This window comes from Homalodisca vitripennis, chromosome 4 (assembly GCF_021130785.1).
Source record: "Homalodisca vitripennis isolate AUS2020 chromosome 4, UT_GWSS_2.1, whole genome shotgun sequence".
NCBI classification, from domain to species: domain Eukaryota; kingdom Metazoa; phylum Arthropoda; class Insecta; order Hemiptera; family Cicadellidae; genus Homalodisca; species Homalodisca vitripennis.
Window position 1 is genome coordinate 85,068,702 of NC_060210.1, and position 27,640 is coordinate 85,096,341.

A 27,640-nucleotide genomic window follows, 5' to 3' on the forward strand; every position below is an offset into this window, starting at 1 on the left:
GTGTTGCAATAATAATGAGTTCATGGACTAACATGAGAAACTTTCTTTAAAATAGCTAAACATTTACATGAATTTACATTTTCGAAATTGTGAACATTTAAATAGATATGGAATTGAAAATGATTAATGAACCCTAAAATATACTAAGTTCTTAAAATTACTTACATTTTATTTCACATCACACTTATTACGCCTAGAGATATTTTTCCGCACACGAACACAAACACTCCCGAACTTCACTTTTCGAATTCCCGGCCTCGACTTTTTTACCTCTCCTCCTTGTTCTTCAGTTTTGATGTTCTTCTCCCGCCAGCTCATTGACCACGCCTCTGCCAAATCTCTCCATCATAATTGGTGAGTAACAATTTTTCATATCAGCATGGCTGTCCCTTACATTGTCGCACGGTTTTTACAAATAAGCATTTCCTGTTTGTTCACCATCGGCGTCTGGGAGGATGTGCGTATCCAGTTACATCCGGAGGATGTTTGTATCGAATTGTAATACAAGACTTCCTTTCCAGCAACTATCTGTACATTGATTCTATGAATTTTATATTACTAATAATTACATAAGTCTTACAAACCTCGTTCATATTTACTTACTAAAGAAGGCCAATTTAAACCACTTACTCCCAAAAGACTACAGCCAGTCTTCATGTTGTCTTGAAAGTATCGTGTTGTGCTATTGTGTCGAGTTGCATTGAGCAATAATGTATGAGATATAAATAAAATATTTGGTGAAAACTTTTGTAACCGAAAAAGACCACGATATTTAAAGGTAATTAATTTATATGATGAGATACGTATTTTATTTAGTGTTCTTTAGTTTAAGAGTGCAACATATTTTCGGTGTAACTGAACTCGTAAACATTAACTACACCGTTTAAAATACTAATTTGATCATTTAACTATGAAAATAGACACTTTACACATACTTGTTCACAGTTCACAATATGCTGTTTTTAATGTCTATTATTATTATGTATATTATTATGTGAAAATTTATTAATAATACTGGAACAGTGATTGTTGTAAAGATAGCCTAATCCTCAACAACGATCATTGGAAAATAAATTGTTATGAGCACGAAAGTTTTAGGTTTACCGAAGCAATATTACTTAAATTTAAAAAATCAGTAATAGTAAATACGTATCATATTAAAAAATGTACACGATAAAAATGTTTTGTCAATTAGTACCTTAGAATAAGCAATAACCAAAAAATTCACAGTAACCATCTCAAGAAAGACATGTCAAATCCATGAGGAAGACTAAATAGAATTATTTTTTTATACTAGACATATTGAGCAAAGAATAAAGTTTTAATTTTAATTTTAAATAGATTTGATACAATCGGTTTATTGCAATCACACTCATCACAGAATTACCGGAAAGTCATGGCATTGTATGACATCCTTAACTCATGCAAACTACCATAATCTGGACATGTATATGCATACATGACCCGTTAATACATAAAAACAAAATATAAAACACGTTTTTAAGCAATTATAAGGAACGTTTATTTATGCACTTTTTGATTATAACTTATGGTTTCAAAATGGCGGCTGTTTAAGGTTTGGAAAAGGAATCATTCTATTCGGTTGAAAATGGCAAACTATCTCGGTTAATGGCCATTGAAAAATGGAAAATCTTTACATTAATTTACAACAATATTTCTGGCTTAAATGTTGTTCGGTATCTCGTTTTTGTAGATATAAGAAAGCGGCCGTAAGAACAAACATTTAGAGAAATACAAAAAAAAAAAAAAAAAAAAAAAAAAAAAAATACAAACAAAAAACTTGTGCAAATACGATAAAACACGTATTACCGTAATTTCTAACGGATTCAGATTAAAATTGATACAGCGATACACATGTACTAGATGAGTTCGTCATTCAGTCCCAACCAATCAATAGTTAAAATATGGATCGTTTGCGTATGTGCAACATTTTCATTTTGGCTATTTCCAATATTACAGATCCAAAGCAATTATTAAATCTTTATTATTTTAAAATTGTTTAGTATTTCTTATTTCGTGGAGAGGTAGCAAAGGTAAAGTTTCATAAAAAAATGACTTAAAAAATGAAAAAATTTGAGTCAAATATGGCATAAGTGTGACAAGTTATGGACTCATAATAATTTTAATATGGCCCTTATACATATATTACTTATTTTATATTTCATAAGTAATAGTATTCGGATTCATTTTCTTTATTTTCTTATAAATATTAAAAATGCAATTAGCTCAATTTATTAACAGTTACAAAACTGAACAACGCACACTGGGCCACAGTTAGGGGTTGTGGATGGGAGCGCGTGCGAGAACGCAAGATTCGGTGAGGGTCTTTGATCCTTCAGGGGCACGGCTTTCCGGACAGGGTATAAATATATTTGATCGTATCGCAAATTTAATAAAAATGTTCCAGAGCTGTATGTGGCCATAATGGGAGTTTAATTTTGATTGCAGCAAAAACAATGTATTTGTACAGTAATACGAGTATAAGCAATTTGTTAGTTTGTAAAATATAAAGGTACATTTTTTGGTTCACTTTAATTTTTTAGGGGTGTTTTAAAAGTATTTGTTGACTTGCATTCAATAAATATGTTGGTTTTAAGCTTGTATGTACGTATTATATCCGAACAAATGGAGCAGTCTACGGATGGGCCAAAGAATATGAGCGCGCGGTCGAAAGTTTACTAACCATTGACGTCACCTACGCATTGTAATCTGTGATTGATTGAAAACACCGAACTATCTGAATACCATTTATTTGAATATAACGACGATACAACTAGATATATCAGTAAATATTCCTGTTCTTGCCTCTTGGGCCACGAAAATTCTAAGGGATGAGAATGTCCAATGCTCTTGGAAAGACGCTCTTCTACCCCGTCCACCCATCAGGCAGCCACAAGCCCGCGCGCGCAGATGCTTGACTGCTTGACCCCTCTGTAGTGGTTACGGCAACGTCGAGCGTGGCTGCTGCTTGGATGGGTGACCGCTAAGAGATCCTGTCCGTGCAAGCAGCCCTCATACCTGTCCAATGGTGGTTAATGGTTGATATGTCACCTTTAAGCCGTTGGTCCCCAGGTGAAATGTTAGAAAAAACTTCTTAGCTCTAATTTCGCCTGGTAAAATAAGACATCCTGTACTTTAATTGTATTATATAACACAGACCAATAAACAAATTGTAACTGAAATACTACTTTTTATTATCTTACATTATCCACAGTTTACGAACAAAGCGTTTCTGTTTCAGGAAAATGACATCCGTGAGCAGTCCTAAGTGGTTAACTGGTGATTTCCTTCAATCCTGTCTCGAGTCCGACAAAGACAACTTTGGTGGGATTACTGTGACAAGTTCGAGCTCGAGTATGCCGTCGCCCCTGGGAACAACTACGGAAGTGATATAATCAGGGCAAATATCCTGTATAAGAAACCCAATGAGCAAACTACTGAACATTCGATATCTTTAATTTTAAAATCACCTCTTTCTGAAGATTCGGTTATGGCGCAACGGCTGGGAGAAGTCATGAAACAACTGTACCTCAGTGAGGTAAAGTACTATTGTGAGTTTATCTCTGAAACTTACAAACTTATCAAACATGATGTAGTCCCTAAACATTACAAATCTCCTAATCCGTTATGTTTGGTAATGGAAGATCTTAGTGTATCGGGCTTTAAAATGGTTGATCGCCGCAAACTCCTCGATTTCGACCACTGCAAACTTTTCACAGAGGCTTCAGCTAAGCTTCACGCTCTTGGGGTTGCTGTGCACAGAAGTAATCCTGAATTGATTGAAAGTTTTGATACGGACAGTATAACAGTGAATGAAAAATTCAAAGTGTCGATGGCAAACTCACTTCTCTGTATGGCTGCTTATTTGGAGGACAAACCGGACTACAGAAAACAGTTTCAGGTCATCATAGAAGCCAGTGAGAACGATGTGTTTTGGACAATTTATAAAAATATGTTGGACGACTACAAATTAAAAGCCCTTAGAACTTTAACACAAGATGATCCGTGGTGCACGAATATGATGTTTAGATATGACAACTCCGGAAAACCTGTGGGAATAAATATCCTGGATTTTCAGTGTGTTAAATTTAACTATCCACTGCTTGAGTTTGTTATGTTCTTGACAACAGCACCCAACATGGAAGTACGTGAAAATAGATTAAACGACCTGTACCAAATCTACTGTGACTCACTGAATGGTAATCTCGCAGAATTAGGATGCTCTGAAAAGTTATCAATAGAAGAGTTGAAAACAGAAATAACTCATCTCAGTCCATTAATGTTATTTTGGCATTGCGGTTTGCCAATGTCATTAACTGAATCTGGTGTGGATATGGAAGAATATTTAACAGTCAGATATTCATCTGATTCTGCCAAGGATAGTTCCTTCTACAAAACTGCTTTCACATGCTTTTATTTTGATATATATTTCCCACAGATTCTAGACGTGTATGATAAACTAGGTGTTTACGATTATATATCGGAAAAAGTTAAAGAAATCAAATAAAAAATGTAAGAGAATTTTTCTAGCCTAGTATACTCTATATTTATTACAAATATCTATTGATGTTTCTTAAATTGCAACGTACTTGTTTAAATTCTTTCTTCTAATATGTACAAATATATAGTTGCAACAAATGCCTTATAGTTTTTGTTAATGACATAAAGTAAATATCCTAGTAAAGTAAGGATTGTCGTTAAAAATAAACAAGGATATATTTTATGCAGTGTTAATTACAAAGTATTCACATTAATGATTTTCTTCCCCACAGTGAACTATTGAGGTATCAAAAAATTTGAACTGCCGTTTCCAATAAAACAATTTTTTTCTTAAAAATGTTTAACTGAGCGCTTTTGGACGTGATCATAACAAGAGAACTGATTGAATGTTACGAGATTTGACAAACAGGTATTTATATAGTAAATATGTGAAAAAAATAGTTAAATTTACTTACTATTTTCGGTTTTACCTCAATAATACTCAAAATATCATATCAACTCTTTTTTGACACCTTTGCTGTAAATATTAAGTAATATATTATTAACTAGCTGTTACTTCCGGTTTCACAAGCATTTTTCAAATAGAAGGGAGGATCATAGATGTAGTCTTCTTAGTGGCAGCATCTATGATGTAATATGATCGAGCCCTATGGTAGTTTCCAGAAGTATGCATATATCTGGTACTTATTATTTCAGTGGTCATGGGTATGAGATTCAAAATTTATATATGGTTTGGTTTATTCTTTATTTTGTGAGTGTAGAGGCATACATATTAACTATAGCACTCTTGGTTCTGCTGCCAAAATTGAGGTTGCCTGTCCCAATGTCTCGATCAAGAAAATATATACATCAGGAAAACCTACTTTGGTCAAAAAAGCGTCTACCTCCGGCCCTGGTAATGTATGTCCGGTCTAAGGTATCTGCAGTGCAATAGGTTGAGTTTGTCTTGTGTCACAAGAAAAATTATACATACTTACGTAAAACTGAGAAGCCCTATGTCTACGGCCTTATATGTTGAGTTACCTTGTTGTCTTGTTCAAGAACATATATAGATGTTCAAGATCTGCTTCGGTAAAAAAGCGTCAAATACCGGTTCCTGTTATCTACTTCTGGTGTAATGTTCCACGTGGCATAAATGAGTTTGCCTGTCATAACGGTGAAGAAAATATATACATACTCGCGTATGACTAAAAAGTTACTGCGATTAAAAAGTGCCTATTCCGACTATTAAAATTCACTTCCTATTAAATTTATTTACGGTTTTATAATTGAGTTTGTTGCCCCAACCAAGAAAGTATGTACGTATGAAGGTCACGGAAACCAACTTAGATATAAAAAAGCTTCTACAACATTTCTGGCTCTACAATAAGACTAATTGTTATTCTTTACCCCAATCAAGAACATGTTTGAATACGTAAACTTATAATGACTACTTTGATCGATAAATCTTCTGCTTCCGGTAGAAGTGTGGATTAATAATTTGGAAAATCCTTAAAACTTAGTTATTAAACATTTCAAAATAACCGTTAATAATATGTTTTACGAGATAAAAGTCTTGTTTCTCGGGCTGGTCCGGAAAAGAATGGCTCGCTGAGACATGTTTGTGTCCATCTCCATATATTTCCTTAAACACTAAGAATGCCATTTGCAATCAAACGGAACCAACCAGTTTCGTGTTCGGGTGTCCTAAGTTGCAAACATTCACAGCTTTGTTTATATACTGTACCGAGTTGAGCAAGTATTTATAATGCGTTAGGTGGTTTAAATTCGTCACTTGTACGTTATTTAGTCTTTGTAATTTCATCTTTGTAATCTGAACTACAAGGAATGTACATTTAATATTTCATACAATTTAAATATAAACATATTTTTCTGCCTCTTTGATGAACTTCAGCTAAAGGTGTCAACAGCTATATACTGTCACTTAAATATGCAGTACGTTTAGTAGATATTATCATTATTTTTTCCGAGTTGTAAAATATTTCTGGACGATTTTTTCTCCGTTAAAGCCTTCCTCAGACTTTAACGAATATTTAATAAAAAGGATTACCCGAATTGGTCCAGCCGTTCCAGAGATCAGCGCTTAGCTACACATTTAGTGATTAATTTGAATTTATAAGATTTTGTCATGGCTCAAAATTAAATACAATAATTCAGATTTGGAATAAAACTCAAAAGTATAAATATTTCCAGACAAATACAGATCTTCCAGAAGACCGTTATTGTTAGTATTTATAGCCTAACAAACGAAATATATGCCAAGGTGTCCCGCAAGGTTCTGTTTTGGATGCACTTTTATTTTTAATATACATACATTATTTTTGTAATGGTAAATTTAAAGGTAAACTCACATCATTTGCGGATGACACAGCACTGTCATACACGGAAGATAATATTATTTCAACTAAAGAACACATTACTTTTGATTTAGTGGGAATGCAGTGGTGGTTTTCAGCGAACTATATGTTATTAAATACACATAAAACTAAATATATTATTTATAGCTTAAGAAAGGAGGTATGTTTTAATGAGCCATTGTATAAATGTGTTGAATGTTTATATACATCAAATATTTAGTTTGATATTGGACCAAGAAGTTAATTGGAAAATTAATATAGCAGATTTAAAGACCAAATTAAACAATGCCATAAGATATTTTTATTTTTTACAAGACAAGTGTAGTGAAAATTTTTATGAAGGTTATACTTCTCATTAATTGAAAGTAGAATAGAATATGGATTAGTATTTTGGGCGGGCACTTATAACACAAATATTAATATTATATATCAATTCAACAAAAAACATTTTATAAGATTAATTGTAAAAACGTCAAAAAGAGAACCTTCACTGCCTTTTACTCAAAAGGTTAAAAATATTACCTCTTAAATACCTTTTTGTTAACAAATTATTGAGACTTTTTTTACAATAAAAGTGAAAATGCTCCTGAGCACAGAAACAGACATAGAAATCCGTTATTAATAGTTACGCCCTAAACCATACAATACATTTTTTTATAAAAACCTACAATTTTCTACGCAGATTCTACAACAAAATTCCTGATTAGGTATATAAAATCATCAAATAGTAAATATTTATTATTTTTTTTTAATCTTTAAGAGTTGTTACTATCTTTAGAATACCTCGAAAGTCTTATAAATATTCAAGTATAAAATAGATATTTTCTTGTTCTTTTATGGCAATCCATGTCTGTGTAATTTTATTTAATTTCGCCAATGTTAATTTAATATAAATGGTAAAATGATGTTGAGCGATAACAGTATTGATGTTATTATTTTAGCACTGGCATGTTTCATTTTTAGTTATGTATGAGCGTGGCCAATTTCAGTAATATAATATTTAATGTTAAAATGGAACCTCTAAACAGGCTTAGCCTTCTGAGGTCCTAAACTTCCTCGCTAGTACTTAAGAAGTCAATTGTATTTCGACTTCCAGTATTTTATTTGAAAAAGGTAACATTTTTTTGTTTAAATGATACTCGCTTATGGTTCTGAGTATTATTTTATTTTAATTTCTGTAAGTAATGATTATTTTTGTATCAATAAGTTTTATATATCATGTTTTCTTCTTTTCGTTTCAAAAATTATTTTTATGTGTAAGAGAACATAAATAATATTCTTATTCTGTTTTAAAGTGAATTCTTTAAAGTTGTAGAACAGGGTTTAAAAATAAACATTCTACTACTTAAATTCAATCAAATTTATATAAAACGGAGAAAGCATTTGTATACATTTTATACAAATAAATAAATAATTAAAGACTGTGCTTTGATCGTAAACGAACTCTCTGAATATTCTAAATAAAGTTAATTCACTTTTTAATAATGATTGTATATTCATCATGGCGGAGTGAGGTTCATAAGCAGTTCACATGCATTCTTATTTTTTAATCTTTTAGTTTCTACATACATAAACTACCAAGACGCAAATGAGTTAAACTATTTAGTACATAAAACATTGTATGTCTTTCAACGAATGAGGTTTATGTAATATTTGTGGTTTCGACCGCAATATAAGCTGGCACCATTTTAAAAGCTCAGTCACTTTCATCATCAGGGTTATGGAAACGTTCGTACTTTTTACTGGATATTGTATTGTCTTCGTTGGACTTGTAGTTGACATGATAGCTGTTGGAGACTGCAAGGCCTGTCGCCTGAAACAAAACAAGGAAGAATGTCTTTACATTTTTTCATTACTAATTAGTAAAAGTCATAACTTCCTTAAGTGTAAGTAAACAATCGTTACTTAACAAATAACCATGGCTTAATTCTGCTTAATGACTGCTAATGTCCAGGAAGGTGAGTGCCACAAGTCACACAGGTCTTACTTAAAGAAAGTACAGGAAAGGGTTAAAACCAGCAGGACAGATCTTTAGGTTGTATTAAGAACAATTCTTCGTGTTTCTTTTCTCCATACCGTTAAGGTGTTATTCCCGTTAATTTTATTGGAATACTCTCACTGTGATATTCACTTAATATCTCAAACTTTCATGGGTGTGTTTTGCTACAAATACAACACTATGAACTTAAATTAGGAACTTAAGTATAAATGTAATTTATAAAATAAAAATTTATTTACATATTTTTGTTTGTCATACATAAAAACTATACACCTAAAACACATTATAATTATGTATATATTTAGAGATTCTTGACCATACATAAGCACCTGAGAGGAATTAGTAGCTTGCCGACCGAGAAGTACGAGTAGGGGACAGTAGGCAATGTTGATGAGTCCTACAGCGCGTAGCAACCAAGGGAATCCAACCAAGTGTACAATTTCTCCACCAATCATGGGACCTAAACAGAATTAGAAAGTTTTAGCGAAAAGTAAAAATACACCGTAATACTGATCATTGATCGTTTAGAGATAATATTGAGAACATCTAAACAAGGTAGGAGGAATAAGGCATATTACGTGCCGCGTAACAGGATCCGCCGAGGTTGCTCGCAAAATTTCAACTTTATAGCTCATTTCATTAGGTTATATGCGTTAATATGTCGCATGTCAATATTTAATATGATTGTACTCAGTGTGTATACAAATTCATTTTTCTGCGATTTCCTCGTTGCCATCATGGTTACACATGAGACTACTGTAAAACTGTTTGATAACGCTCAGCAAAATCTCTTGGAGTGACATGCTCCATTATCATACTTAATCTTACTGATTTAAAAAATGAAGATTAATGCTAAATTTTATGCCTACAAAGGAGTTCGTTCTCAATATATCGTAGTATAGTCCGGTCAATTTAGACATTGACCCTTGCAAAAATTCCCAGAAAGCTGAAAATTTGCATAGATGTTAGGGATACCATTGTTATGAATTGCGAAAAGTCCTCATCGATCCCATGTCTGCAAAAATTTTTATTCAAGGTCAAATTTCGTAAAAGTGGGGTTTTTTAATTTTTCTGCGAAACGGTTAGTTTTATGAAAGAATGTTACAAACAAAAATTGTAGATCATGCAATTATCTACAAAAATGGTCCTTACGCTTTTTTTCATAACACTAACCATTTTTGAGAAAAAGTAATTACAAAATGTTCTTACGCTTTAGTCTTTAATATGTACACGTTTCCACGCCACTTATGATGTAGTGTACCTAGCGCGTTTTTTTCAATGTAGTTTCCCCGGTAGGCCTATTCCAGTCTATTCCAGTAAAATTTAATGAATGTTGGTTATTCTTCTTCTTTTCGACTTGTCAGAGTAGTCGTTGTCGATCAGGTACAGCTAGAGTGACAAGTTCCATTATACTTGGTTGTGAACATATTTAATTCATCATCATCGTCATTAATTATTTCTTTTTCCTGTTTTCTGGTGCAGGTGGAAGAAGCGTGTGGGTTGGTTCCAATACATTATTGACATGCTTCCACCCCATTGTTCTGGGTCTAGTTTATTACCAAGCCACACCTGAACCTGGTAATATACACGATAAAGATTTTGGTGAGCAGAAGCCGCGGTTGGAGGAAGGCCAGCTAATTGCATACGTGTTTTATTACGTGTATGTTTTGCGAAAGATAAGTAACGGGATTTGTCTTTGGAAGTACATTTTTTGGACCTCCATATATAGACAGAAGAAAGCGAATTTTTGAGAAAAAGCAATTACAAAATCTTCTTACGCTGTAATAAGCATGCCTAAGCTGCCTATGACATCATTGGCATGCAATGTAAGTAAAACTATAAGTCTGCGAGACTAATACATTCAGAATTGACATAATTCTGAGAATATGATGTTAAAAAAAACCGAGTCCCTAATTTAAAGGGACCATGTGCTATTGAACAACATCCACCTGCCATTCCATTGTTCCATTGTTCAGCACTGGCTTTCACGCCTCTGCTTTGTAAAGCATTTACTATTCGAAAACAATTAAATTTCGAGGAGTACTGGAACAAACGCTGTGAAACAGATAATTTCGTCGAGGTACAAAAAGGTATTGTTTTCAGATATCAGAACTCTTATCACTGGTTTATAAATCTGGTTATTCAAGTATGAAATCGGTTCCAAAGGTATTCGTGCGGGTATGTACGGAACTGCAGTTGACACATATTTTTGTACACATCAAATGTATGGCATACATATTTTCTTTATCAGAGTAAAAAAACCTAACCTAACCTAATTCAGAAGTTAGGTTCTGAAATTTTTATTCAAACAAATATTGTATCAAACTATTTATAGAGCTATACATTTTCTATGCAAAACATTCAACCCAAGCACTAAAAAGGACGTAAGATTATTAAATTTTAATTTATACATGTACAGTTTTGTGTTATGAAAGTTTAGCCTGAAGATGGTGTGTTTTCACCCTTTTAGTTTATATGTACTAGTGTTATTGCCACGGTGGTACCTAAGCAGTACGCTAGGCTGACTGCCATCTGCTGAAGGGCGTAAACGCAACCGTAGTGAGCACTGTGCCTGGAGTCGACCAGGGTGGCAAGCAGTGGGACCAAGGCTGAGTCCACTACCCCTATACCCAGGCCCAGCCCGAAGTGTGGCAAAGTTAACTCTGCCATCCCTCTTGCACTGGGCACCTGCAAATAGTTTTGGAAGCGTGTGAAAAAGTAGGGAGATGTTCTTTAAAGGATTTGACAATACTATAATGTTTACATAATACAAAGTTATGATTTGTCAGTCAATTTCATGATCGCAGTAATACTTACAAGCAATTACTAATAATTGCTCCGGCTTATAACATAAATCCCTTTAAGACATTGTGATCGATTTATGTATCGAGTTTAAATCCAAACCTATAATTATGTGATAAGGAAAACTGTCATTGAATGGTTTTATAAATAATTTAGATCAGATGTTCCCCAGAGTATCATCGTCAAAATTGTCCCTATAATTCTCATCTCTTTTTATTTATCGAAATTAGGACTCGTCATAGCTCAATAAAATAGTCGGACATTACCTCTTTGATAAAATCACCTACCAGAGAGCTATGTTCATATATCAGGCTTTCGAATTATTTTTATTGTTGTCACCTAAGAGGCTGAAATCTGCAGAGAAGAAATTGTCTTGTTATCCTACATCCTTCCACCGTATACCCAATGAACTCACGAAGAATAAGCTAATGTATTTTTGTCATTGAGCATTATTTTTGTGAACCAGTCGTAGACTTTTTCAATTATCTTTAACCAATCTTATAACGATGCGTATTATCCACATATGGTTATTTCGCCACTATAAATATCTCGGCAGAAGGAACGGCCGTTACCGATCGGATACCTACCCCAGACTTCTCAGAATTCAAACGAAAAGGTTATACGTTCCGTGGAGCACATCACCATATTTTTTTAACATTTCAATTATTTTGGAAATTAATCGATAATCAAAAAAGAGATTTTGAAATTCGGGTGATTGCAAGTTACTTATCCGTTGATCCTCAGTTTATTAAGAAAAAACTTCCTAGCTCTTACTTCACTTAGTAAAATAATATAATGTCCATTGTAAACTTTTAATTTTAATTCTCAATGCAATACTAAATGCAAGATACTTACTTGATATAACAGAAATTGGAATGAGTTCCTTCGACTTTTACTAATAAAATTAATAGCTACTTCAGCGACTAAAAATAAATACTGTTTGTTCCTTTCAGAATTTATTGTTATAATGCCATAGTGTGTTTTAAAATTTACTGACCAGGAAAGTGGACACGCCGACTAGAAGCATTGCTGCCACTGCAACCCTCCAACGGCCCAGCCTCAGTGCTACCAACCCAAAACAATTGGTGCCTAGGAGATAACCAAGACTGTCAGGGATAAAAACTGTGCCCAGTTGCCACTTCTGCAAAAATACAAACATTAATATTCTAGATTGCTTTCTATCATGTTCTACTAAATTTATGATGATGTAAGAATCAAAACAATAAAAGGTCAATGCTAGTAGAATAGGCATTAAAGTTAAATAAATAAAAAATCATATTATCAATATTTACAACTATAAGATGTCTATTTAGTCTCAAAATACAGGACTGACCTGTGGCTTAATATTAGTCATCAGCCATAGAGGCAGGCAAGGTTCCAGGATAGCCATAGCTGAGGATGATAGCCAAATAGCGCATGCGCAGACGACGATATAACCATCGGTCAGCAAGTTTAGCCATCCTTCTTGTACTGGTGCACTCTACAATCCAGATAATACAATAACCATAAAAATAGCCAGAATGTTTGGGTTCAACAGTAATTCAATGCATGGATGAAAAAGTAATTTGAAATACAAACCTCATACGTTGGCTTCAAATCCAAGAACGATAATTGAAGCACTGAAATAAAAAATGGTACTTTTCTTACTTTCAATCGTTCTACTAAGAGGCGTCTCTCAGATTGTTTTACATGTTTATATATAAAATTATTGCAAAGTATACGTTTTGTATACTTTTTTGAAATACTTCAACTATGAAGAAACAAATTTTCAGTATTAAAGAGTAGGTACAGTAACACATGAAGATATAACAATTGAAGAATACTTTACATGAAACATAATTTTATCAGAACCACTACAGTTTAATACAATTATTTCGGAAAGTACTTATCATTAACCTAAATTCATCAGATTTTATTTTATTTTTTAAGTCCAACTATATTGAATGGCTAAAGTGCCTTGAAAGGTAACCTACCTAAATCAACAATGACAAAAAGCACTATTAAGAGAAACGGAATGGTTTTTCCAAAGAAGTCGTAGAGGAAGCCTCCGAAAGGATATCCCAGGAGGACCCCGAGAGCAACGCTTCCGAGGATGAAGCCCATCACTTTGCTTCGGCTGCCTTCTGTGGGGAAGAACTCGGCGATCAGACACATTCCTAAAACAAATCGAACATTTCACATTGAAAAACGAAAATTGAAACTTAGTCACTCCTATTTTAATTATGGTAAACTTAACTGGTTGGCTTTTTAAATGGGCCATTGTGATCTTTGGAAACATAAATCTGACATTTGGGTGTTTTCGTTTGTTCTTAATATATTATACATGTTTAGTCGGGAAAGGGGACTTATTAATTTTAAAAGCGTTTCCGTTCATTCAAAAGTGTTTAAATATAAATTACACTTCATTCAATTAAGACTTCTTGTTTAATTTAAACCTTCACATACTAAATGCTTGTATTTTAACTGAAAGCTTAAATTGTGTAAAGCAAATAAAACAAATTTTTAAATAACAACTCCAAAATTAACATGAACGCCTTTTAGGCTAATGCTTGTATTTTAATTAAAACCTTAAATATTTTAATGGAAATTTTAAAATATTTTAAAACCAAAGGACAATTCCAAAATTTAAGATCTGTTATTTAGAGTTTACAGCATTCAAATGGTTGTTTATATAAAAAGACATTTTCCCATGTTAAACAGTATAAGGAATATTAACCTTTAGAGCTCTCATATGTTTGTATTAAGGAAAATAAAAAAATCCTCCAAGAAAAGTCTTAAAAATTACACATTTTATCGAAACATAATCTAAAGAATCTTACACCATGTCGGGTTTTAAAGTTTTATGTACACATCTATATCTCTAAAAATAAGGAAATATTCTCCATTGAAAGTTCGTTTTCAGATTTAATCTTTTCAAGATCACAGTGATGGCTCATTTAAATAAGACAGCCTTTATAACCAAGTAAATATCCTGTTAACCTATAATAGCGATACAAAGCATCGCTTAAATACGTTTATAACAATGGATGTTGTATAGCGTCAAATATTTCGCTATGTTATTTTAGATATTGAGCAGATTGTACAGGTACAATATATACTTTTAACATTCAAGCAATTAAATTCTATTGATGCTTTATGATGATTTTTTTCTCGTTCACAACAAAGAAGTATAAATTTGAGCGCCTTTATGTTTAAAACAAAGGGGCTGTATAACATAAAAAAATTAGCCTAAACTAAAGTAACAACTCTCAAGTTTTTGATCAGGGTAAAAATTAATGCTGAACACTTTTCTTAAGAATAAAATTTATAAACTGCCATTTAAACAAAACAATTACAACCAAAATATGAATTAATCCTTCTCCTTTCGAAACCAATTTGTTCTCCCTTTACAACCTAAAAAATGTACTCGTATTTCGCCACTTCCACATATCGGAAAATTCTAAAGGGATGAAACTGAATTAAGGGAAATTTCTTTATAATTATACGAAATAAACTGGTATATTATTTGGAATGACTGTAGATGTGCTTTTTTGTATTTTACAATCAATGGACAAAATTTAATAAAAACATTTAGGGACTAAATCTTGAATTTCAGACCAAATATATAACATTACACGTAAATATGATTAAATTAATGTAAATATCAAAAATTAAATTACAATCTGGAAATGTTTATAAATTGCCTTGCATTTTATATTTATTCAAAACATGAATATTAGTAGAAATCACTTTCAACTGTATTTCGTCAAAAATTGAATTCATTACAGTATTTTATTTTTGAGAAGGAAAAATTTTGAAAGAATAGAGCTTTTTCAGTTTTTTAAGCATTTAATAAGTAAAATATTTTAAGATCATCAATATTAAAAATGATTGATTATCATAATTAATCGTCAAATTCGTTAGAGTTTTAATATAAATAAAGAAAAAGTGTCTTTATTCGCACAAGCTATAAATTATTCATTTCCAAGTGCAAAATATAACAATAACCCTTTGGACTGGTCTGTTTTGGTTGTCACTCTAAAAATACGTTATACAAAATTAAGTAAATCTTAATCTGAAACATTAATAATGAAAGCAAAAGCTTCAAATGTCACACAATGTTAAATTAAATACCAACTATAGACAGTTAACGTTCATATTTATAACAGGTACAATACAACTAAGGATAGTAACTTCTTTTAACTGCATTAAAATATAACTTACTAAAAAGCAAGATATCTACAACTTCAAAATTTGAATTCATTAATTACTTTCCATATTTTACCCCAAGCTTTCTTCAAAAATCTTCCCACCACCCGGCAATCTTCCCGTTTAAAAATAATAGTATTCATTCTGATCTTATTCATTCTAAAATCAAGAGTATTCATTCTTTTTCCAAAGTAAAAACTTCTAATACAAGTAAAGAATAGGGCATTATGCTATCACGTGGTGTGTAGTTTCATTATCCTTCAAATTACATAGTGTAAAAGTATGAATATTATTTGTGAGCCATGTATAATTTATAATTTAAGTCTTTTAATTGTAGACCCTTTCTTCAAATCTCCAGATTTGAGCACTATAACAAACGATTGGTTTAATAATCAATACAATTACTCCACGTCTCGTTCATGGCGAATTTTGCTGTTTTTTGCTTTTTCTTTAAAACGATGTTCCCATGATAAATTAAATGTGAATATCATTCCCGAATACAGTTCACAACATGAATGCGCTTGCCGCTTTTCCGCCACTTTTCATTCATCCTTAATCGACGTCCTTTCCTACAGACCATTTTTGGACTTACAGTATTTAAATTCATGCGCAAGTTCCAATAAAAGTATATATTTTTAACCATATGCTGAAGACCCGATGCAGTAGGCGATAAAATTACGATGTCATCTGTGTAAAGTAAGACGTTGACTTTACGACCAACTAAGATAAAAACCCCTAATTTGGGGGACAATTTACAAATAATGAAAACATAATATGAGTTAGTATACAGCACTACCTGAGGCCCACTATTTGCATCAGTATTACTTGTTATACATTTTTTAAACAAAATAAATGTTGTGAACCCAGTTTTATAATTCTTTTAAATATTAATAATTTTAGTGGACAATTCTAAACATGATAGTATATGACATGACATGACATTAATGCCCTTCTACAAATAGTGTCGTAAGCTTATGTAAAATCAACGAAGAAACAAAATAATTTACCTTGTGGTGCACACAATCTTAAACGGGCCATGCACATTAAACTAAAAATATTAATAACCGTTGAATATGCCTTTCTGAATCCTGCGTGAAACTCTTTAAGTAAGTTTCCTTCAGCTACACAATTCGTTAATCCATTGTTTAAAAGACTAGTAAGGAGTTTTGGCACACCGTCTATAAATGATAATAATAATCATACACAAATTACCCTCTGTAATTATGCTCTAGTTTCATATTAACTATTTTATGTTACGGAAATATAATAGATTTTTTTAATTATGAAGATTTCACCTGTTATGAATATAATGTTGTATGTATACTATTAATACAATTTTCAAAAAGAAATTTCTGAAGAAATTCCAGAACAATATCGGGACCTGGAGCCTAGCCGTGCTTAACCTTTACTAAGACTTTTCTTTTTCAGTTCTGTAAAAGAAAAGGTTATGTCCAAATATTTATTAATGAATAATGGTTCAGCGTAATTGGTGTAAGCTGCTAACTAGGGTGGACCAAGCAAAGTTTGAAAATGCCGCTGCCACTCAACGGTTTAATATAATTAACCCTCTCACTAGGTTAATTTTTCAACCTATTAACTGTTTTCCAGTATGTTTTAGAATCACTAAATTGTTCCAAATCGCTTACTATTCTATTGTTAATACGCCTTTCTTTTATTAAAGCAAATTCTTTTGTAGTTTCGTTTGTCTCATTGCATTGTTGCTCTAACTCTCCTTAGTTACATTTTCTGAATAGATTTAATAACTTAAAAATATGTTTTCTTACTGTCAATTAACTATAATTAAATCACGATTGTTTCCGGCATTGAAATTTTCATTTTGAGTTACAACATGCTGAGAAGTTGCTGAATGGAAAACACAATTAATAATTTTATTGACAATAGTTTGGTTATCATCTGGGAGCTGTACCTTTGATATGGCATTACTTATTGTATATTAATACCATAAAATCATCCAATGTAATTTCGGTAAAAGTGGCAGATACATCCCCTATTTTTCTCCCTCAGCGACGGCATGCTGACCTTGACTTTAGCTCTACCGGTAGGTGATCAGAGTAAGGTAAACTTAACAACTTAAAATCGATAACTAAATCCAAAAAAAAGGTAGAAACGGTTGCAAGATGGATAAATGAATTCTCCATTACTTCCAAGAAAGTAAAGTCACCCTTTCCATCACCCATTATCCTACTAGTAGGTAAAATTAGCCCCACATCTCCCATAACATTTAAAATTGTACGCTCTCTATAATTAACTGAGTCTATCGAAGCCGACAAATCGATTAAATTTAAATTCATAAAAGAAATAACCTAATCAGAAAAACACTGTTCCCTTGTTATTACCCTATTATTTAAATCTCTTATTGTTAAAAATTTTCAACGTCTTTTGTACACTGAATGACAACAATTTCCTGAACTAGTTGCCCAAAAATTACAATTGATATAAACGGGCAAATACATTATACTCCTTCGTTACACCTTTCTTAATAATACTAATTAACTTAACCCCGTGCAAAATACAATATTTTACAAAAGGGTAAATCTTATTTATCATATAAAAATCCATATTTCTACCATAACTGCTCTGTCTGATGGCAACAATAAAACAAATACTAAAATTAATCAATTTATCTCTAACAAAAAATTCATCCTCCGAAATAAAAATTCTAGAAGTATTAAAATAAAAAATAAATTCTAAAAATAAACATTCAATTTCCTTCTTTTGTAATTCAAAATACATTGTCACTTACATGTTCACTTCACTAAATTTGTTAACGCTGTTCTCCTTATGGTGTTCCCAACGCTAACTAAGAGCGACCGACTCAACGCGTCTGCCCCACAATGTACGGTGTTGACGTCGACGATGAGCCGCTGAGTAAAGAGTTTAATATATGCATACATCCGCGCTTATATAAACTAAAAGATCTTTAATTAGGAACATTTAATAACCTGAGACACCGATGCAAGCAGACGCCACACCTTGGAGACTTCTGGCTATGAACAGACCTACGTAGCTCTCTCCGAATGCGAACACTGAAAAATAAAAAATAAGATTGATATATGAGGTGAACTAATGCAGTTATTTATCTGCTTCTGTAAAGCAACGTAAACAAGTTAATCGAACGGAACAGAGTGTAAATTAATTGAAAAATGTATGGGGAATAATTGTCATAGATGTAATACTCACGTAGGGAAGCTACTAGCAGATGTATACAGCCGATGAATAGAGGAAGCTGATAACCGCAGTGACTCGTCAACAGACCCACGATTGGGTTCATTATCAACTGAACCTACAGATGGAGGGAAAATTACAGGAAGTTATAAATTATGAGTAAAGCTCTATCTTACAAGGCCTTAAAATGTCCTAACAACAGAACCGTATTTATAATATAGTATTACTAAAAGTTACCTGCGATGAAACATACACAAATTCGTAATTATGTATGCTTAAAAGCAACATAAATAAATTTTAAAAATTATCACCTACAGAATATGATACCAATATGGTAAACTACCATAAATCACTGTACTTGTATAAAAAGATTCCGAAGAGTTTCAAACCCGTCTAGAGTTGGCTATAGGAAAATGACCTTATGTTTACCTCATAAGGTCGATGTTACATCTCCAACACTATTTTCGCTCGTAGAATTATTGGAGATGCCTCGTGTAAAGATGATATTAATACTTTATCTTAACAGAATATACTGTTTTTACATTCAAACCAAGAAATGTAACAAGTTTGAGATTTTCTTTTTGGAAATTAAAGAGTTTGTATCCGCATTAATTACATACGAATGTGATACCTTCTTATGTGATTCTATAATTAAAATAAGAGTGAACAGGTATTTAAGTTTTATGGGGATACAATCAAAATGGCCGCAAGTACAGCCGGCTAAGCTCATGCCAGAGTCTGATGTACACTATATCTGGGTGTGTACATACATAGGATTAACTATTCATACGGACGAGGTGTACTGAGGTGCGGGGAAGTATATGTTAGTTCTCTGGTCCGAAGTTAGGATTGTGCTACGTAGCTTTAAACCAGTTAATTATTTTGCATTTAAAAAGTACTATTTCAGCCTCTCAGTCCACAGATAGCATTTCGAGTGCTAATTTTTTCGTGTCTAAGTTTATAGGATGAGTTTCCTATTATGTGACTAATACAATGAATGATATGATGTGGGCAAATAAAGGACAATAAGGTAATTATAGACAATCCAAACATAGTCGTGTCTCAGATGTTACAAGGGTCGTTTAGTAAGTCCTTAGAATAACTAGTTTTTTCCGCAAACTTTTTTATTTCTTAACATAATTTTCTTTCAGCTGTATACATTTTTCCAATCTTTCTTCCAAATTTTGGGCATCAAAAATACGATTTTGGAAGTTCTTCAATATAAAAATGTATTTGCTCAATAACCTCTTCGTTTGAAGTGAAGCGTCGTCTGCCAAGCCATTTTTCAAATTCAGAAATAGGAAAAAGTCACTGGGGGCCAAATCTGGTGAATACGGTGGATGTTACAGCGTTTCGAACTTCACTCAGCCGTTGTGGCCACCGACCACATGTTTCTACTTTTTGTCCTCAGTTAGCAAACGCGGTACCCATCTCGCGGAAATTTTATTGTCTAACAATTTTTAATAAAAAAATAAAGCGACTGCACTTGTGATATCTCTGTAGCCTCAACTATTTCGCGCACTTTAATTCATCGATCATTCAAAATCATTTCCCAGATTTTTCAATCATATCGGGAGTAGACACTTCCATTGGTCTTCTCGATCGATGTTTATCATTTGTAGATGATATAAAATGCATCAAACTCAGATTTGATTTCTTTCGGCGTTAAACCTTTCAAATAAAAGTGTTTATCACTGTTCGTAACTCACTTTTCTCCATTATTATAAACAAACAGTTGTTCACTTCAGCCGTCAATAGCAACGAAACTACGCGATGGATCGAACCAAATTAAGACAGCTGTCTATTCAATAATGCTGCTTACGAACAATGTTTTTCAATCTTACGAGCGCGATTTTCTAAGGACTTATTGAACCACCCTCGTAGGCAGTAGACCCAATCACCATAATACGTTAGTATTGAGTTACGTCAAGAGTATGATAGTACTAGTTGAGGCCGTCGGATCGCGTTGTGTACAGATAAGACCTCTCAGTTTTATCTTTTCTGTAAGGATAAGGACAATTATTAGTTGTTGATAGCTACAATTTTAAAATGTTGGCAAATGCTTACTATGACTTTGTAATGTTAATGTAAATTTTATATACAAAATAAACTAACTTATAAATCATAAATCACCTTTTTCTCACTCGTCCTCTAGAAATATGGCGGTGCGGGAAGACGTGCACAGTCACATTATAATGTGCAATTTGCATATTGATCATTGTAGAAGTGTATGTGTACAATGTAGCAAGTTGTTATTTTTATTTAAATTGTATAGAGTTCCTTTATTTATGTTGTGTAAAGAAATTTAAATATTAATTTGTGTAACTGCCAGCAGTTTAGTTTAGTTTAGTTTGTTATGTAAAGTTCATATAAAGAGTACATTAATTTTAGTTAGGATGGCTGTTTTAGGAATAATTGAAGGTTTTGTACTTTGTTTGTGCTATATCATATCCTGTAGCTGTCATGTAAAATTGAAAATAAAAATAAAAATTTATTATGGACAAAACAAATTAATAACAAACATAGTCGCTATAGGATAAGTTAAAACAGCTTTGATAGTAAAGCTGTAGTAAAAGTACTTTTGCAGTAGTACTGGATTTCAACCCAGTTAAGAAATAAAATAATATAATTATATAAAGTGGAATGAAACAAAAAAATGTAAATTTTATCTTCAACAATATTTATATTGTAAAAACTGGATAAACAAAATTATAAAACATCGTACTAATTAAAAATTTAAAATGCTTAATAAATATATACATCAAATGAGTGTGGTTATTGAGAGGTATCAAAATTAGAGTTCATTTCCCCAAATATATTGAACTAAGATTGATATCGAGTAATAATACAAAGTATCAATAATAGACCAATAATTATACCTTTGGAGTCTGTTGGCGGAGAAACAGTAGTACAAAGCCTGGGTGAATTCAAGTCGGTAAAAAAAGCTTACCGTGCATGAAAGAATAACTAGATGTTATTAATGAACTTTACTTACTAGTGCTTTTGAAGAAAGTAGGAGCCCTACTGGCACATTCTCGTCCACCACCTGTTCTAGGACTGACCTGTATGTCAGATACAATGCACAATTATTTGGTTTGTATTAAATTGATTGTTCAATGCCTAAACATCTATCCAAGTACCAAAATTAAGATTGCGTATTGTGTTGTCTAAATTACACCAATTCGAAATTAAAAAGTTTGATTTTCTATGGTACACAGTGTACTCGTATGAAATCCCCCCCATAACACAAATTTATATAATATAAGAAATAAATCTAACTACTGCTCTCGATTTCATCACAGATTGACCTAATTTGGAAAATCGTACATCAATCCAACATAAAAATTCTGATCATCTGCCAAATTTGGATGAAAATTCCTCTTATACGAGTTTACTAAAATGGAAATTTAGATTATTTCTCATTCGGAGAGAGTTACTCAACTTGAATTAATAATTTGGTAGCCAAATATCACATTCTGCATATCTTGTACTTATTGTAATCTTCAATAAACTGAATTTATTATTATGTTTCAACACAATATATGTGTTATTGTAATGTATTGAGGCTTTTTTAAGCATGTATCATGATTATTAGTACTGATGGCGAGAGAAAAGAAGAGACCTGGATTCTGGCCTATCTGAAATTTGCAGGCGCTACTACTAGTATGTTGCCGCGCCTTGTTTCGTAATTCCATTATTGTTTCACTGTTCCATTGCTAGGATAAACAATTCGCAGGATTGGCTGTGGGGCGAAGCGCCTGAAATTATTGCGCGGCAACACACTAGTACACAGCTGTGCGCCGGCACGGGCCAGGTCTCTTCTTTTTCTCTCGCCATCAGTATTCCCAATGTGCTCAACGCATTTTGAGTTACCTAAATCGAATTTGCTTTTTAAATACGGTTTATAAGAAAACTAAGTACAGACTATTGTTCAAATATAGTTGGTTAACATAAAATGTTGACATTAAAACTAATATCTTATTTCAAAGCTATAGTTTAATGCTGAGGTTGGATTAGTTTTACCTACTATAGATACAACATGCAGTACAAAATACATTACCGATTAGTAAGTGATGTCAGGAGGCCAGATGTTTTTAAACTTTCCTGTCTGGATGTTTCATCTATGGTATATAAATAGTCTGGAATAATAGGCACTGCAACACATTGTCAATATGTATATAACATAAATGGGCTAGTACAAAATGTAACAATAATCTAACTTACCATTTAAATTACTTTTATGGATCTAGTAGTACTTACAAATTTAACTCAAAGCTCTCAATATGCAACTACACTGATTCCCCCAAGCATGTGTTTTACATTCTTTACATCCAACGCCTATGATTTGAAGAATTGCGTAACTAAAAGCGGAAGAAAATAATTTCGTAAGTTGCTGCAAAGTTTTATTATTGATTTGTTTGACACAAATTGACAGTCATTGCTTACAATCTGACCACACCCTCTACATACCGGTATTCTTAGACCACTCGTAGAACAGGCTCAAGAATAATTTGGTAGAATTTGGTTGGCTTATGGTCAAATTCACTTATCCCTTGGTTAGAACAGCATACAGGCTTCTTATCTATTATGTGAAAACTGTGACAGTATTCCTGTTCAGATGAGAAGTATTGCGTTTATGTAGCCTATGAATATTCTCATACCTCAGCAGTAGGAAGAGGGTTGGGCTTGCGCGGTACCATACCTTACACATTTTTATTATTTATGAATATGACTTCGAGATGAATAACGTAATTTCAGCTACGTATGAAATAATTATTGTTTATAGGCTTACTATTCATATGTGTACTAAATTGCATACATTACTATTGGAGCTGTATCAGTGCTGGCTAATAGATTGAAGTATCCGGTTGTTGACATGAAAGAATACTTGAATTCTTGAAATCGTGGCAAAGCCAGGAATTGTCTTGGCTGTTGACGATGTTAGCGAACCAATCTACCGTAGAGTGACAGAGAGGTTTGGCGAATTATGTCAAAGAAGTCCGTCAGAAGTAAAAATAAGGCCCATTTTTGACATAGGCAACTCCATAAACGGAAGTAAATTAAATAGTAATAAGAGGGGAGGGTCATAGAAATGACACGGTGTGTGCTGTTTGATATATTTTCATTATTTAATTATTAGTATCTTATTGGGGTTTATACTAAGTAAAGCCAAATTTAGGTTACTTATTCTTATTTACAACATCTTGGAGAATGCGTGGCAGACTACTAGGCCCACAGAGATTTCGCAGCTCAAGTCAATATCTTACTAGTACACATATCGTCGACGTGGTTGTCCCATGACAATCCTCTGTCAAGAAACAAACCTAGAAACTCTGTGCAGTACGTTTCCCCTAAAAGGTCATTATCCAAAAATACAGGTGGCCGTTTTGAAGGCTCATTCTATCTAAGGAAGAAATGTATAACATTCAAGTTTGGATTGGTTTGTTTTCCAGGTCAGTTCAGCAAAATACTGAATGAATAAATTCAATTTTATGAATGTAGTGACTTCCAGTTCTTACAATGTTTTGCTTTTAAATCAGGGTGTCGTTTCGTCAGCATATTGAACGAGTTTTCCAATCTGGATCACAGAATTCAATATACTGAATTAAATTAGGAATAAAAGAGGCCCAAGGATAGATCCCCGAGAGACACAATGAGTCCCTAGATGCCACATTTCTCTAACTGGTGCCACACTGTCTCATGATGCACACAGTCAAAAGCTTTGGATAGGTTAAGAACATGTTCTCGCCTTTTCAATATATCGACAACACTGACCAAAAGGTTGTTCACGACATCAATTGTGTATCTGTTTTTTTTTCTAAATCCAATTTGCTCTGGATTCAGAATTAGCTTGTTGTCTAGAAAGCTTTCGTCTTTAATAGAAATTTTTTTTATTTTGCTGAACACGGGCAGAATTGTAATAGGATGATAGTTGCTTGAAATACTAGGATCGTCCTTTTTGAATATTAGAATGACTTTAGCTGTCTTCAGAAATAATGGAAAAGTTCCAGATTCAAATTAAATATTGATCAATTTTGTTAGTGGTCCCAATATGTGCCTAAAGAAGCGTTTACGTAACCGCATTGACGACCTGTTTCTATTACGTTTTTTTCGAATTCAGTCCCTGTATGTCGCGTGCTACCTATCCCTCACACACAATGACTAGGCCATGGATTCAACCGGCTCCAGAACATGCCTTTCACAAGATTGTGTTGCTGCAAATGGCAAGCTCATAGAAGGCACAGTCAATAATTTTGCCTTAAACTTTTATTGCAATAAACTGGAAACCTTTGTCTTTACCGATCTCTGGAAGAATTACTAATAGTTTTTCAGGCCTAGGTTTCATCAATGACACACTCATCCAAGGTTATTACATTCACATGAATGTCATTAGATTTAGTTACACGTATGACTATCATATATTCTCCGGTAAGTTCTCAAAATTTTAAGTCTTCATTTTCGGATTCAATTGAAATTTTTTGAAAGAATTTAAGTTTCTCTCAAGAAATAAGAATTCCTGATGAAGAAACTGATTTTTAAAATTCAAAAACTCTTGAATCTTGAGAATTTTTAGTTACCAGTTTACACCCTGGATTTCCAGTGCAACGTGGTCAAAGATTGCATTATTTAAAACAGAGACTGTTATGTCAGTGATTACTTTGTCGATGCCAGTACTCAACGTTGCGGTCGCTCGTGCCTGTGATTTCACGGACCGAGTTAAATCGAAAGAGCTTAGCAAATCGTGAATCCGCTTGGTAAGGGGATCGGTGTGGTCCATTACATTAATATTCAGATCTCCGCTTGTAAAAAACTTATTAAATTTTTTTCGAAAAAATTCTTTTAACAGTCATTTTGGGGCCCATACGGTCCAATGAGAGTTATTCTACCGAAAGAGTCTGACGTGACTTTGATATTTACGGCCTCAAAATCCAAGTTCAAACTGTTGCTAATTTTAAGTAATTCGATTGATTATGGAAAATGATCAGTTCGTCATCGAAAATTTCCATGCCACCATCTTTAAAATTATTTCAACAAAAAGATCCAATTCAAAGTTTTTAGTGTTGATGATATTGATTGTTTTTGGCTTGAATCCATGCTGCGGGCCAACCAACACACCAGGTTTAAGCTTTTCACACATGAGCGCCATTTCATAAACCTTGTAGGTTAATTTTGAATTTTCTTATTTGTTCCAATAATTTTATTAGAAATTTGAACATCTTTTGAGGTTGGATCACAAGTCGTCCCTAGGTTGGTTCCGAATGGGTCCATACTGCCCAGGTTTTTGACACAGGAGAGTGTCCTCCTTAACTGCCACAGGACGGTGGCCTGAACAGTTAAGGCTAGGACCAGCCGGCTCTCCGAGGGCCTCAGCGGACACTGGGACGACTGAAGAAGGCGAGATGGCTGCGGGAGCACTCTCGAAGGCGATGATGATATAACTGGTCTCGAAGAAGCGAGAGCTTACAATTATCCTAGCCAGCAGTCGCTTATTCCGCAGGGAGAGATGTTGACCGTGCCTCGTGAAGTACCTTCAGTCGACTCCATCAAATTTTAACAACCGGATATTGTGCCGGGCATCCAGTTCCTCCACAAAGGCATTCATGGACCATTTTAAGAATGGTCGAAATAAATTCCTTAAATATATCAAGTGATAACACAAAGTGGCCATTAAAAGTGTACCGGACTGGGAAAACTGATACATTAGTGTGAGATTTTTTTAAATGCGTAATTTTAGTAATATTTTCTTTTAGATCCACAAAGTTGGTTTCATCCATAAGTGCTTGACCTAACAGTTTGTTTGAATTATTGAAAGAATCAGTAGAGCTTTCTAATGGACTAAACGTTAAACGTGACATGTATTCAGTAAAAGAGGTAATATCTATGATTTCTATGATTTTAAATATTTAATATGAGTTTAACACACTGCACGCCACAGAGTGAATAATAAACTAGAAGTATTTTACTCACCTACGACCGTTAGCAGTATGTTGTCCAGAAATAGAGACAGATAGACGATCGCCACGATGGCTCTGGAGGCGGTAACTGTCTTACTGGATTCCATTTCAGTCTTGACTCCGAAATGTGTCTATTGTAATAAAAAGTTTAATTACAATAATATACTGATATGATGGTTACACTAATGTGTGTCCGCGAAATAAAATATTCCTTTCGGCTCAATCAGAGGTAGGTAGATTTCATGTGAGGCTGTCATCTCAAAAGTTAAACTGAAGATGCATAATATGTTTCATTCGCACAACACCGTTGAGATAATAACCCATCGGTTGCCCACAATACCCATCAATTTTGGCATCTTATAAACATGACACTTTCAAATATTTAGAAAGCCCATAATCTAGAAACCTTATAAGACAAAAATTGTTATAGCCATAAATTTCTTCGTAACAGCGTACAGTTGATTGAAACTTTAAAAGTAAATAAAAACATAAGTAGGGATAAATTTGGCATGGAATTACTACTTGTATATTTTATGAAAAGTATCGATTTGTGATTTATCTTGTGAACTACTCGAGATAAAGATTTTGCCCAAGTGCTAATGACCACCATCTTAAAACATTTTATTTGTTAA

The 27,640-nt window shown here is 33.2% G+C and overlaps 2 protein-coding genes across 2 annotated transcripts; one reads left to right on the top strand and one right to left on the bottom strand.

The window, feature by feature from the left end:
* The first annotated feature begins 638 nt into the window (after positions 1 to 638).
* On the top strand, positions 639 to 4,659 carry LOC124361460. The gene is made up of 2 exons (XM_046815510.1): positions 639 to 778; positions 3,263 to 4,659. The coding sequence occupies exon 2, from the start codon at positions 3,512 to 3,514 to the stop codon at positions 4,526 to 4,528; it is 1,017 nt and encodes a 338-aa protein (XP_046671466.1). The 5' UTR covers positions 639 to 778; positions 3,263 to 3,511; the 3' UTR covers positions 4,529 to 4,659.
* Positions 4,660 to 8,229: 3,570 nt separating this feature from the next.
* On the bottom strand, positions 8,230 to 27,115 carry LOC124361071 (synaptic vesicular amine transporter-like). Its single transcript, XM_046815106.1, has 12 exons — positions 27,022 to 27,115; positions 23,114 to 23,207; positions 22,049 to 22,115; positions 19,069 to 19,171; positions 18,831 to 18,914; positions 13,653 to 13,835; positions 13,258 to 13,298; positions 13,013 to 13,159; positions 12,677 to 12,820; positions 11,382 to 11,565; positions 9,207 to 9,337; positions 8,230 to 8,691 (listed from the first exon to the last, which is right to left on the bottom strand). Exons 1-12 carry the CDS (start codon positions 27,113 to 27,115, stop codon positions 8,575 to 8,577), a joined length of 1,389 nt encoding a protein of 462 aa, XP_046671062.1. The 3' UTR covers positions 8,230 to 8,574.
* Positions 27,116 to 27,640: the final 525 nt, after the last annotated feature.